At 32.5% G+C, this 15044-nt stretch overlaps 1 protein-coding gene across 30 annotated transcripts in view; it reads right to left on the reverse strand.

Moving 5' to 3' along the window:
* PPFIA2 (PTPRF interacting protein alpha 2) overlaps positions 1-15044 on the reverse strand; it is a 502911-nt gene that overhangs the window by 107988 nt on the left and 379879 nt on the right. For 15 of the 30 annotated variants that reach the window (XM_055095939.2, XM_034936290.3, XM_055095942.2 and 12 more), the window contains 6 exons: positions 9152-9298; positions 7991-8125; positions 3015-3101; positions 2504-2587; positions 2118-2249; positions 496-558 (listed from right to left, as the gene is read on the reverse strand). In XM_055095939.2, the coding sequence (XP_054951914.1) occupies positions 496-558; positions 2118-2249; positions 2504-2587; positions 3015-3101; positions 7991-8125; positions 9152-9298 (648 nt within the window). The remainder of the gene's footprint in view (positions 1-495; positions 559-2117; positions 2250-2503; positions 2588-3014; positions 3102-7990; positions 8126-9151; positions 9299-15044) is intronic. The other 15 variants (XM_034936291.3, XM_034936292.3, XM_055095954.2 and 12 more) reach the window with 1 other exon arrangement.

The following is a 15044-nucleotide window of genomic DNA, read 5'->3' on the forward strand; positions in this document are numbered from 1 at the left end:
AAGGGCTGTGTTCTCTCTCCTCAGTTAGATTTTTTTAGCTCCCTTGGAACTAGGATTATGTTTGGACATATATAACTTAGCATAATTCTATTTATAACAGTATTTAATGTATTTCTACTGAAAGAATATCTAAAACTGACATAAATTAGCGCATATATTTTAATTCTATTTATATAAGGCATAAAGCAAGGCAAAACCATTTTTTAATGTTATAAGTCAAGATAGTGATTATCCTTTAATGGAACAGTATGAGTATAGACTAATTTGGGGGGAGTTTCTGAAGTGCTAATTTTTGGTGAATTTGGGTTACAAAGATTCATGAAGCTCTTCCTCTCTATGTAGGCTTTTCTGCACATATTTTAAAAAGTTAAAATTGTTTTACAAAGATAGCATACTAAAATTATTTTTTCAAATTTATTTTACAACAAAACATTCATCAGTGGAATAGAAAATAAAAATAGAAAAATGGGCCCAAAACATAAGTTTCCATTATACCTTATCATGTAAAGATTCTTCAAGATTCTTTCTGAAAGTTTCTGATTCTTGAATTAAAACATTCTAAAGAAAAGAAAATAGCAGAAATAATTAATAAATTAAACATAAAATACTTAAAAATATATTGATTAATATCTTATCACTCAAGAATCCTCTTAGATTCCTTCCTTAGTTCAGGTATTTCTTGGTTTCCATGGAAACCATGCTTTGATGAAATTTTCAAATGTGAGACCTTCACATTTAAAAAAATACATAATTTAAATGGGAAATGTTATTTTGTAACACTTGAATGAACAAATGAAATAAATATTGCATTTTAAGCTATTTCTGTTTGCCTTTTCTCAGACCACATTTTAAATCAGAAACTATTGGTTATTCTTCAAGTAAGAAAAAGTGAGCAACAAGCTAAATCTTAGAGGTGTTATAAAAAATTCAGAAGAACTCACTTCTATTGTCTGAAGAAAGAAGAAATCATGAAATCATATTCTTAAAAATTTCACTTTCTGGACATCTACTGCAATGTGGAATTAACAATTTATAATGATACTTAAATTATTAGAGAAATAACAAACTCTAGCTATTCAGAAACCTAATATTACATGTCACAAAGTCAGTGGAAATAAGTTGGCATCATAGATACTTAAAATAAACCTTGCCAGAAAATTATTTTTGTTGTTAAAAATTATTTATTTTTCTACAAAACACACAAGTACTATAAGGCATTATTTAAAATAATGTATTCTTTTTCAAAGTTATAGAATAAAATTAAACTAAGAGTGTAGTAATTGCATAGGGGCCATGTATTTGAAGTTGTATGAGAGGAAGTCATGTCTTATTACTTTCTAATGGGTAAATTAATCAAACTACTTTAACTTTTTGTCAAAACATTTTCCCTATTTTGGTTTATTTTATGTACTAATGGAAAATGTCTAGCTAAAATAGTGATTGGCATTCAATCTAGATTTCTAAAATGATGTGATCATCCGGGTTTTATACCCTACCTTAATTTATGCTCTGGAATTGGTAACCAGCTCTCATAACTCTTGCTGGTCTGGTAGCTGCCAACTATCAATGAGACATATATAACTGTAAATCACATTGCAGACTGTACAGAAGCACTATTTCTGAAATAATGCAGCTGAAAATACTGGGTTCCTAAACCCTCTACTGGGATTGATACTAGTTCTTTTGATGATATAAACTCACTTAATTTTGACTTTTAGACTGGTGTGTAGGTATCAGTCACTTGACACGTGAATATTTCAAATCACCTCCCCCCCAAAAAAGTATTGACTTGTGTCTCATCACTTTTTTATTTTGCATACCAGGCAGAGGATAAATAAAATATTTTCATCATAAAAGCACAGCATATTTTAATACATTTGCCTCATATGAACATGTGAATATAAAAGATTTATATATCATGCAAATTTTTTATTCATCCCAAATTTGATCTTACACTTTTTTAAATAAAAAATATGCATTCCTTTCTAAGAATATACCAGGCATTTTTAAAAACTAAGTAAATGGATCATCTGACCATTACAATGATTGCAGCTGTATATAAAACAAACATGAGCATTGCAAAATATTCATGTGATTTTACCCTTCTATCGTTTTACCTTTTCTTCTAGAGCAGCCATTCTTTCCTTTAAGTGTAGTTGTAGGCGTTCATTGGATTCAGTCAGAAGTCTATCAACCGTATCCGATAATCTCTTGTTATGCTCCTCATTCATTTTCTCTCTTTGCCTAGCCTTACATTTTAAAAAATGACATAAAAATCCATTCAAAAACTGTTTGAGATTATTTTTATAGTGTTGCTAGTTTTAAATTGAATTTAATTTTACATCTGTTTTGATTAAAGTGGTGGAAACATTTTATTCAAGTCAACAGGTCATATTTGTAAGTTTTAAATATAACCCATACTCAGTTAAAGGCTTTCTTCTTATATACAGAATACGAATTCATAAACCAATGATTGGGGGGTAATAGTTCTTAATATACATACTCTTTGAAGTTCTTGATTCTTCTCTTCAAGTTGACCCTCTAAATGTCTCATACGTTCTTCAATATTTCCATGTCTCTCTTCAGCCTGTTAAGAAATATGAAGAATACACCTGAAATGTAAGATTTGGTTAACACTTTTCCTCTAAATAAATTGAAATAAAATGTAAAGCAAGCTACTACCAACTGCAAACATAGTTTTTAAAAAATAAACTTTCTTCAAACAGGCAGCTGAACAGCATTGCTTGAAATGTGTCAGCTACAAAGGCCTGTTACATCCAAGCATCAGCAAAACATTGGAGTTATTTATGAGCAATGAAATCAGCCAAATGTAACATGCAGACTGTGCATGGTTTGAACACAAACCTGCCATTGTCCAATCTTAAGCTCCTGAAGCACTGAACTGCACAGATGGTTGATTATCAATAAATAAAAGTAACATAATTTTTATAAATGAAAAGAAAAACTTAGATGGATTCTATTTAGCAATAGAAAGTAAAGTCCAGTAGGACTACCTTCCTACGTATGGAGATCATTTCTTGTAGTTTAGCTTCCATAACATATTGATAATCATCAGATGAGGTAGAAGAGGTTGGATCAGACTAACGAGTCAAGGAAAAGGAGAGGGACAAAATTGAAAAATCAGAACTAAAGACACTGACACCAAACAGAACATAGCACAGAATGCTTAAAAGAAAAGTGTGACAGCAAATTTAATACTTTAATAGACAGAATTTTATGTGGAAAGAACTACATTGATATTTGGTGAACGCGATGCAGTTGATGGTTTTAAATAAAAAAACAATAATATACTAAAATAAAAAGCTATCAACCTAAGATATGAAAGGTTAGTGATGGCTGGCAATGAAAGACTACTACAGAATGAATAAAGCAACTCTGAAAGAGTTATATAATAATTGGAATTATGGGAAACCAAACACCAGAATATGTCTCTGATAGATTGTTAAAAGTTTGTATTACGGTTTGTTTGTCTATATTACTTAAAAATAATGGAAACAGTAGTTTCACAATGTTGAGGAATATGCTAGACAATGACTCAGGTGTAATTAATTAGGAACAAAATTTATTCTAAACCTTGCTCTGTAGAAAAAAGATTAAAAAAACTAAGTTTATTGTGAGTAGTCCCCAATTCAAGCAAGATTGAGTTTCCTCAGCAACAGGAAAACTTATGAAATGACTTCTGGTCTCTGAATGCACACTATGGTCATTGGTCTAGAATCTAATGGCCTACTCTCAGATACTTGGTCTCAAATATTGGTCTAACAGTCCACTCTCAGATATTGGTCTAGAATTTAATGGCTTACTCTCAGATAGGTTTAATTAGAAATTTTAAATGAAAATGATTGAAAGTCCTCAAATTATCAATTGACAACAATGCTGTGAGAACAAGAAATCTTGTTTGTGACTCTCCTAAATGACATTAGGGGCCAATCCCAAACTGTTTCTGCATTGATTTGTTGCTGTGGAAACAAAATAGTGCCTAAAGTGAATAGGCAGCACAGTTTCCTTGTAAGCTCATGTTTGCCCAGTGCCAAGGTTAGATACATGTCTTGGAGGTGACCGTCAGGTTACCACAGGTGCAGAGTGTTCAACACATGTGACATTGCTGATAGCAAAATTGTTAGTATGTTATGCAAGGATTACATATGAAGTTACATCAACATTTTAATCATTGCAAGTTAAGTAATTATTACATTTAAAGGATTCTATGTCAGGACTACAAATTTAACTCCACAGCATATTCTGTCACATTTTATAAGCTCATTCTGAAACAGTGAAACTCACTTTATGCCAATATAGAACTATATATAAATATGTCATGCAGTAACTGAAAAGAAATAGTAACCTATTCATTTGATTCAGATGCATATATACTATTTTATGCAATAAATTCAAATTTAATCTATGAAAGCAAACATTTAACATTTCAATTCTGGTGTGCTTATGCAAACTACAATTCAACATTTACATTTTGTAAGGCTTTCCTTCTGATATTCTTATTTTATAAATGTGGAAGATAATAAAGACATAATAACCAATTTCTTTCCTCCAAGTCGTCCTCAAATTTCCAATTTAGAAGCTATACAGAGTTATCATGGTCCCCAAATGCCATAATTTTTTAAATAAAATTATTTAAATTTTAGAGTTCTATTAAGAATACAGTAAGTGGGTCAAAATGTTGTTGAAATTATATAATATAAATTCATAAAGGTATCTGTGATCCTTCAAAATTACATTTTAACATGCAGTTAGTAGTGTTTAAATTAATTAGGTGACTGACTCAAGACACTTGAGACATGAATATTTCAGCTGCCAAAACTGTGTCTTCAAAAATACAAGTTTTTAGAGGTCTTTAAAACTTCTCGTTGTTTCTGTTTACTTATTAAAAACACATCAAACTTAAAAAGAAAAAACACACAAAACACCAAAATTGTGAAAATTTCTTTCAGAGATAAAATAAGAATTTGGTCCTGTTTAAATTCCTATTATTGCTGATACATTTTATCGGTACTAGAAATACATAAAATACCCCATTCAAGATGAATTGTGTCCTTGCTAAAGGAATATGCATTTTAATTAAAAAGTAGATATAATAAATCATAAGACTGGGAGCCCAAAGTAATCTTTATTGGTTAATTGCGTATAAACTCACCAAAGCAAAACTTTTAGTTGTATCCATAACCATTAATCAATCATTCTGACTTTCTAAAAGACATAAATAAGCTTTGCCTATACACACACACACACACACACACACACACACACACAAACACACACACACACACATTAGAAGGAGAAAAATAGTTTATCAACCAAAGAATGCATTCAGACATCCCATCTAAATAATATATACTGGGACCAATTTTCAACCAACACTACTGATTTGCATTCTATGTGAAAACTATAGTTTTAGCAATTGTTGTAAATACAAAGATCACACAGAAACAGTCTGCTATTTTTTATACTCCTTGGTGAAAAACTGTTTATCTTGGTTTCACTCCTTAATATGATATAGGAAAATTTAAAATATACTAAAGTTTTAGGATGAACTACAGGCAGAAATGGTTTTGAGAACATGAATAAACTCAGAAAGGGAGAAGAAATTAAATTTAAAGAGAAAGACCTAGAAAAAAGAAGAAAAAAAGGTGACAGTAAAGTAGAAAAACGTATATTGGTGAAATAAAATGTCTGAGGGGTTATTAAGAATATCATTCAAAATATAGGAGGAGGAACCCATGTTTAAGCTAAGAAGAAATATTTTTACTTTAGTGAGTAGTCAAAAGGTTAATGAACAGAAAAAGACTATGATGATCCATAATAAGGAAATATCAGAAACAAATTGAAACAGAAAAAAAAAAAAAACAGATATAAAGATAGACCCTAAAGGTCTTGAGAACAGAGTACAAGAAAAAGTACAAGGCTGTTGAAACCACAAAACTTGGGAAAAGGAATGAAAGAGTGATCCTCAAATGTTTAAAAAAAAAATGACAGGCAAAAGGAATGTGTTCAGGATAAAATCTCAGTACTTAAGGAGCTTTCATAATGAATAAAATATGGTCATAATATAAAAAGTATATATTTAAAATATGTTGTTGACATAGCACCAGTCAGAAAAGAAAGTGATAAAAAGGAGAGTGAATTAGAGCATTTGAAGACTTTTTGGAAGAATTCCAATTTTCTGAAAAATGAAATCAAAGAGGTTCAGAGACAGTAAAGGGAGGAGAAAGCTGAGGGGAGCTATTTGTTGTGCCCAAGGTAATATTGTGCCCAAGATATATATATATCAACTTAACAGACTAGACAAGATAAGAGGAAAAAATATAAAGCACCTAATTCCAGTTATCTTTATATATTCTAAATCAATAATTCTTGGGAATATTTAATACAGTGTTTTTTATGTCAAATATTATATTTTAAATTGTTTTTATTCTCAGTCTATCAAAGGTTAATGTGGGGCAGTGATTTTCTGAATTGTAAATTGTGTTACTTGGGGGAAATTGCAGATTTTCTTGTGTTTTAGTCAAGATAATATTGATAATTATTTTAAGCTACAATTTTACAAAAGTTATTTTTCTTATTCAGTAACTCATCTAACCCCCCAAAACAGTGCAATGGAAAAAGATAACTCTTTTTGAAAGTCCTTTATGTTCTTTAGATGAAAGGCCTAATTATGCATATCTTAGTCTAGGTTATAGTGATTTAAGATCTGTGTTTGCAAGAAAAAATGAAATAATATGAACATGTTTAAATATTTTTTCAAATTAAATGATAAATTAATCTTTATCTTAGAAATCACATATTCCTGAAATTGCCAGAGTGGTTTACTGGTATGGTTTGTGACTACAGAACGATCCAAATTATAATCCCATCTTAATCAGTTTTATCCAACTAGTTACTCCAACACTCTGTAAACAAGCAACTATTTAAATGCTCTCTAATCCTGCTCTACGCTGTCAAAGGTTTGTCTTTCATTACCTGGTTAATTGTCCTATTTTAACCAACAGGAAGATCAGTCTACTGTTCATTTTTAATTATTTGCTTTTTTAGAAAATCAGATGTGTGTGTCTAATTCATTGCTGCATCAATTATTTTGGGTAAATCCTAATCCCGTAATTTTAAACTTAAAGTCCAGATACCTATCATACTCACTTATTGTAGTGGCCTTGAAAACTTAGCAAATATTAATGATTGTATAAAAATATAAATTGTGTGATTATTTTTGAAATCATATTAAATGTCAAACATGCTTTTAGTGACAAAATGTAGTTTTATATAACTTGTGACATATATATACACTTTGAAATGATGCCATTTCTGTTTGATTGTCAGAGGTCAGAATAGTTCTTTTTAACATTATAATGCTTGTAAAATTCTAAAATATTCAGATAGTTGCAGAATCTACCGGCCATATTATACAGAAAATTTTGAACACTCTTCAGCGTATTATTGATTTTAATTTTCAGATGAAATTACAACTATAAAGCCGCTTTCTGATTTTTAATTGTTTTAGACCTCAGAATTTTATAAGTCTAACTTCCCACTTCTAAGAAGTTTTATACTGTAGTTGGAGAGGAATCAAGAAGTTATGATATTCTCTATACTTCTAATAGCAATTGATGTGAAGCCTGTTAAATTGTTATGTCTCATATAACATTATCTTTTTTTGTTTATCTCCAGGATTATTATACAAATATTACCATGGAAAATTAACTATAACAATGACATGAAATTTTACTTGTTTTGTTAATGTTTAAATAGGCAGGGGGATCATCACATTTGTATAACAATTATTCCTGCTCGCATAAATATGTATGACAAGAAAAAAATTAACTTAATAACAGATCAATATAATGAAGATTAAATAAACTTAATTTTCATAAAGCCTATAGAAAATCTTAACACATTTCATTTTGATTACAAGTCCTTTCTACAAATATATCTAGGTTGACCAGTTGTTCTAGTGCAGTACCTTGGTTAGGGCTGCAATTCTCTGAGCCAGTTCAGCCTCTACTTCAGGCAAGGTTTCAGCCTTTCTCATGGTCTGCTGCAACTTTTGTTCAGCTAGCTCAAGACGTTCTTGTAACTGTCTGTTTTTCTCTTCCATCTGAAATGGGAATGGGAGCAGAGACACTTAAAGAGTCAGAGTTCGGATAGCAAACACCAGTCGCCAGGGGCTTTGCACTTCAGCCATGATTCTAGATTTAAATCAGCCACTACCACACCTAAATGTGCAAAGTGTTGATTGTTGTCTTGTTATCATATATTGCTTATCTGTTTCCTTCATACATTTCAGCACATTAAAACAATGAAGAAGCTCTTACCACTGGCAGCAAAAAGGAAAGAAATTACTCATGAGTATACATTTTAACAAAGGGAATATAGCTGAGTACTAAGACATCAGATATACCACCGTAGCAAAATATTGAAAATCATGGTATTTAGACTGGAGTTGGAGAGGTAATGTAGCATGATGATCCAGGCTCTAGAGATAAGGTTGACAAACATTTTCTGTAACAGGTCAGATAGTAAAAATGTTAGGCCTCCTGTATCATATGGCCTCAATCCCAAATACTCAACTGTGTTGTAGCACAAAAACAGTCATAGACAATGATTAAATGATTGGGCATGGCTGTGTTCCAATAAGACTTTATTAACAAGAGCAGGCAACCAACCAGCTTTGGCCCACGGTATAGTTTGCCTGTTTCTGCTCTAGAGCCCAATAAACTTAGTATTCCATTATTGGCTCTGGTGTTTAGTAGATGTATGATCTTGGGAAAGTCTAACTGTCTCTGAACTGTAGTGTCTTTACTACAATAACACTACCTACTTCATAGGTGGTGGTTAGAATTAAGTGAGGTAATACATGAAAACTGTTTAGCACAGATTCTGGCTCATGCCTACATGAAAAGTAAATCAGAGTCATTATTTGTATTACTATTAAGATAAATAATTTATCTTTCTAGAAAGTAAATTTCACACTGAAAATCGTATTTGTTTTGCTAGAGAATTTCAAATTTTAGAGAATGATTACTCAAACATCTGTCAAGAAGTACCCTATTTTATTTACTCCGTTTTGTGAGAATGATGAGAACGCATGGACCAGAAGAAAACCAAGACAGAGATACTGAACCTGCCGTAGGATAGCTTCTTTATTTGCTAACTCATTTTCTAGTTTATCATTCATGTCATGTATGGAGGTAGATTCTCTCTGAGCACTGAGGTAACGCTTTTCAAGGGTTGTAATTCTTTCTTCCATATCTTCCTTTTGTGCCATGGCCTACAATTAAAATAATTAAAAAAAAGCAAATCAGATTCTCAGATTGTTTAATTATTGTCTTGTTAGTTAAATAAAAAAGAAACATAAAAACTACTGCATTCTTGAAGTAAATACTCATTCCTTTCTTTTCATTGAACGAATGTGAGATTGCAGGTGCATGTTCCCAACTTGGCTATCAGAATTATTTTTGAATCTTCGGTTAACCAAAAGCTTTCTGCTGTCTAAGAATGCAATGGAGTAGCTTTTGAAACTCTCTACTGTAGAACTGGCATTCTTGTAAGACAAGTGGCAGATAAATTAGTTCATTATGCAGTAAAATTAAGTACAATTATGAGTAGAGTTGCAAATCATAAAATTGTTAAAAAGGTGGCTACAGTTCTAAATTGTAAAGCAATCTTCAAATAGATAACAAATACCATCCGTATTCTTACCTTCACATTAAGAAAGAGGAACTCTGTGGTTAAAAGGGCAGGCCAAAAAAAAAAAAATAGTACATTTGGATCTTATTTACAAGTTTACCAACTGACTTAGAAACTTAGCCATTTACCTAGTTATGTATGTTTCAATTACATAAGATTTTAAAGAAGTCCATGAACACATAAATATAGGAAAAAATCAAGTTCAAGTGGAGAAAATCATGGCATTGATAATATTTTAAACAGTAATTTTTAAATAATAGAATTTATAGATAGTAATATGGAGATAATTTTACCTTACTCACAGCTTACATGGAAATTTATTGGTAGTTAGATAACCTACTTTATTGACAAGATGTTGGGTGAAAATCAAGTGCAGAAGTGAGGCTCATTGGCCTGGAATTGTTTCCTGAGAATGTGGGAAGCTTCTTTGTATAAGGATCCTGGAATTGAGGAAATGGCTATAGTTTCCATATCTTATTATCCAGAATCATTTCATCACTTATTCTTAATCAGTGCCTTTGTCACTCTCCTACAGGGTCCAGACCCAGTCCTGTCACATATAATAATCAGATAAACAGACAGCCTTTCTTCCAATTTTCTTTCTTTTTTTTTTCAGATGATAACTCTAATGAAAAGATAGGTTGAATAAAAAGTAAAATAAGAAATAAAATAGGTAATGTCCTAATCTAATATAATAGCAAGACATAAATTTTGTTTAAATAAAGAGAGAAAATACCAGAAGTAGTGGATAAAAGGGTTGAAATTAAGAATTTCAGGGAAATGGGATGAAAACTTGAAGTGAGATGCTGTGTGTGTTTATACATGTACCATATTTATACATGCCATTATTTGACTTTGAGAATTTTTGTATATATAAAAAATTAAAATTAATTAAAAAGTAATAGATCAGCCAGAGGCGATGGCTCACACCTGTAATCCCAGCATTTTGGGAGGCCAAGGTGGGCAGGATCTCTTGAGGTCAGGAGTTTGAGACCAGCCTGCCTGGCTAACATGGTGAAACCCCGTCTCTACTAAAAATACAAAAAACTTAGCTGGGCATCATGGCGCATGCCTGTAATCCCAGCTACTCAGAGAGGCTGAGGCCTGAGAATCGCTTGAACTTGGGAGGTGGAGGTTGCAGTGAGCCGAGATCGCACCACTGCACTCCAGCCTGGGCCACAGGACAAGACTCCATTTCAAGAAAAAAAAAAAAAAAAGGAATAGATCCACCATGAAACTCATCATGTTGTCCCTAGTCTCCTGCCCACCCACAAGTTAACTCTCTCTCTTGTATTTTTGTCTTTTATTCTCCTTACTTTTCCTCCACGCAGCTGCCCGAGAGATATTTCTAAATGATCATATTGCTTCTTGGTTTCAATACTTTTATTTCTTCCCCTCCATCTTCAGGGTAAAATCTGAGCTACAAAGCCTGGAATAAAAGTGGTTTTGTGACCTGATACTTCCTTGCTTCAGTGTACTGGGGCTAATAACATCCCCCCAAAATTTGTGTCCACTCTGAACTTGTGAATGTGACCTTATGTGCAAATAAGATTTTGTTCACATAATCAAGTTAAGATGAGGTCACACAGGATTAGGATAGGCCCTAAATCCAATGACTGGTGTTTTTATAAGGAGGGGATTTGGGGACACAGAGATATACCGGGAAGAAGGAGGAAGTCAGTCAGAGAATTGCGTTATACGGAGTTGTACTGCTACCAGCCAAGAATGCCAATGACTCCCAGTAACCATTAGAAGCTAGAAGGGGTGAAGAAGAAATCTCACTAGAGCCTTCAGAGAGAATATGGCCCTGCTGAAACATTGATTTCAGACTTAAAGCCTCCAAAACAGTGAGTGACTAAATTATGGTTGTTTTAAGCCACCCAGTTTGTGGCAATTTGTTATGGCAGCTTTCCAAAACTAATGCACTCTGACATCATGTCTACCTGGAATGTGTGCTGTCTTCTTTGTCTAGCTCAATCCTACTGACCATCAAGACCCAGTCAAAAGCTACTTGATTAATTATGTTGACATTAAAGTGCAAACATAAAAAATTAAATTTAATCTATGAATTCAGCAAAAACTAGCCAGACTAATTTTTAAGAAATATTATATACATACTCCTAGATTTTAGATATCCCAAATAATGCCTACTATTTAAAAAGCTTTTTATTTTCACTTTTGACTTTTTCTACTTTACATATTTTTTATCTCAATGATGGTAGAGTTTTTATCTTAGAGGATCTTTTCAGAGTGCTTAATATTGTATTCTGTCAGTTTCATTTGCAAACAGAACTCTGGAAAAATTTTGTGGTCTGAAGAGAGAAGTCTAAAGCTAACCTGTGTAAATAAACTTCTTACTAAATTTTAACAGCAATAAAGTCAATAAAAGATATACACACATTTCTCAAGAACGTGAGCACTGAAGTAGTACATACTTGCTCCAAATGCTAGTTTGGGACACTTATTAACTCTGCTATAAGGGATCAATATTGGTCACCTTTTCTGTGCTTCACCTTCTTCATATATTGTGTGGGTTGAGATTCTAATATGTAGCACATAGCATTGTTGTTAAGAATCAGGAAGTGCTTTGTATGGTGTCTCATGTAGAAAACACCCTCGATGAATAATAGCTGTTATTTATTATTAATTACTATTATGTACACAATTAGATGATCTCACTCTATGACATAGATTACATGCAGGAATTTTTGCATTTTGTAATTTTGGTACTGCATTTTTTGATTCAGTGATTCATGTGGGAGATTCAATTTTTAACTGCAGGCTGTGTTGCCAAAAATAAACTGGATTTACAAGTCAGAGAAAAAGCTTTTCCCTCTGTCATTTGAAAAATTCTAAAAGAGGAAGCTTTTTCTAGTCCCTAAAACTTGCTAACTATAAAAAAATGAGAAAAAATAAAGATTCAATGATCTCTTGACCTGAAGTTCATGTATAAATTGGATTTTGTTCATATTTAATAAATATAACTCTCTGGTAATTTAGATCTATTAAAGTGAAAAATATAACTACATGTTTCAGATAACAGAAAAGGCAACACTGAGATGTATTTAATTCATTTAATCACATAGTGAAATTCTGAAGAACTGTTAATAGGAAGTTGGAAATACAGGATGGTTTTATTCACAAAACAAAATGTAATTAAAATACTCCACTGAAAATTTTAGCTACTGGCACAGCTATGTATTTGATATATCATTATCCATACACAATTAATAATCCTTTTGATTAAAAACTGGAGAGATAATCCACTTGTATGAGATTGTCTATTTTTCTAATTTGAGTGCTGTGTCTAGCTTTAATCCAATTCACGTATTCTTCCTAGATCAAAATCAATTTAAGGAGTTTTGTTTGAAGACAAAATGTAAAATGAAATTAAATTTTGGATAATTTCTTTTTTGACAAAGAAAAACTACAAAAGTATATTCTGAAGCCATCAGTGGAACATATTTATAAATTAGATTGGTGCAAAAGTAATTGCAGTTTTTGCTATTCAAAGTAATAGTTAATTTTAGATACCTTAGAATGTCCTCACATGCAAAGCAAATTATCTTTCTGTTTTTTATTATATGGTTGTTTTTTCTTATTTCCTAATTTTTATTCAATTATTACAACAAACATTTATTACCTGTACAATTTATAAATCATACTATGCTAGCAATGCTATAGGAGTATCAAGAAAAACGAGCTTATTTTTTTCTACTAAGAAACTTGCAATCCGTGGCTTATGCCTATAATTGCAGCCCACTGGGAGGATGAGGTGGGAGGATCCCTTGAACCAGGAATTTGAGACCAGCCTAAGCAACACAGTGGGACCCTTTCTCTACAAAAAACACAAAAATTTTCCAGACATCGTGACATGTGCCCTGTAGTCTTAGCTACTCCAAAGGCTGAGGTGAGAGGATTGCTTGAGCCTAGGAGTTCGAGGTTGCAGTGAGCTGCAAACACTACTGCACTTCAGCCTGGACAACAGAGCAAGACTCTTTCTCTAAAATAAATAAATAATATTTTAAAAGAATAATTAAGAAAAGGAAAAGAAACTTGCAATCCAGTTGACGCTGTGTGACCATAACCCGGAAAAATATTATTCAGGAAAATAAAAGCTTTAAGTGCTAAGTAATTTGTTTTTTAAGTACGTGATTTTCACATCTTCCTGCTTATTGAAAAAAAATAACCAAATATTGATTATTTAGAGGACAGTTATGTTGTAGCTGCATTTTATGATAGTTGCTATCACTGAATTATTTATTGTGCTGTGTTGATTTTGGAAGCAGTTCATAGTGGAAGAAGCACAGGTTTTGAAGCCATGCTGATCTTATTTCTCTTCCGTGCTGCCGAGGAGGGAACTGCATAGACCTTTGGCAAGTTACTTTACCTCACTGAGCTTTGTGGGTCTCATCTGAGAAAAATGGACATAATAATTAGCATTGCCCCTTTTGCCAGTTGTGAGAAATTTGAGACTTTCCATGTAATACACCCGTAATAGTTTTCACATGTGACTCATCCTTAAAAAATTCTTCATAAACCATGGGCCTGGGTGTTGAGACCTGAATATTTCAGAATTAGTTTATTTAGCTTTCACAGTGCTCTGTGTGTGTGTGTGTATACAAAAAAAAAAAAAAAAAAAAAGTGATGCATCCAGTAATGCAGGCTGAGTGTAGGCCCTTTCACAGGTTTCATCAACGCCATCAGTTCCTACAGTCTTGCACCTGGCACTTTACACTTTTCCATTGCCAGCCTGGCTCTGGAAACATTTGTGTTTGCAACCTCCCTTCAAAGGTGGATGATGAGAGATATTCCTTTCTCAGGAAACTCTTCTAAAATATATACGTAGAAACGATGGGGCTGATAAGAGTAGTTGTATTTTAAAATAATTCCACATGAAAGGAGAACGTTTTGCCCGTTAGAATGGATTCTTAATAAAAGAACACCTGGTATCATAGAAGTGACATTTTCCATCTGACTGGGTGTTTTGTCACCTACATTCAGAGGCTATTAGTATCAAGGAGTTATTTTTAAATAGGCAGTTAGAAAATGGGGATTGGATGTTGGGCCTTACCTGTAAGTGATGCTGGATTAGATAAGCATTAATAAAGCAATGAGTACTAAGATGAAAGGAAATCATCTAAATCTCCAGAGCCAAGAGAATGAAGATGGAGAGAATGAACAACAGACCAAGAAGTGAGCCCGGTGATTTGATAGCCAGAAATCCTAGTAATTCCTTAACAGTGATACAGAAGAGGGGTTAAACTGCCTTTACTTTATGAATTCTCTGAGTTTGAATTGTGGGGAGTAGTGAAGAGAAGAGATGC

This window comes from Pan paniscus, chromosome 10 (genome assembly GCF_029289425.2).
Source record: "Pan paniscus chromosome 10, NHGRI_mPanPan1-v2.0_pri, whole genome shotgun sequence".
Lineage (NCBI taxonomy): Eukaryota > Metazoa > Chordata > Mammalia > Primates > Hominidae > Pan > Pan paniscus.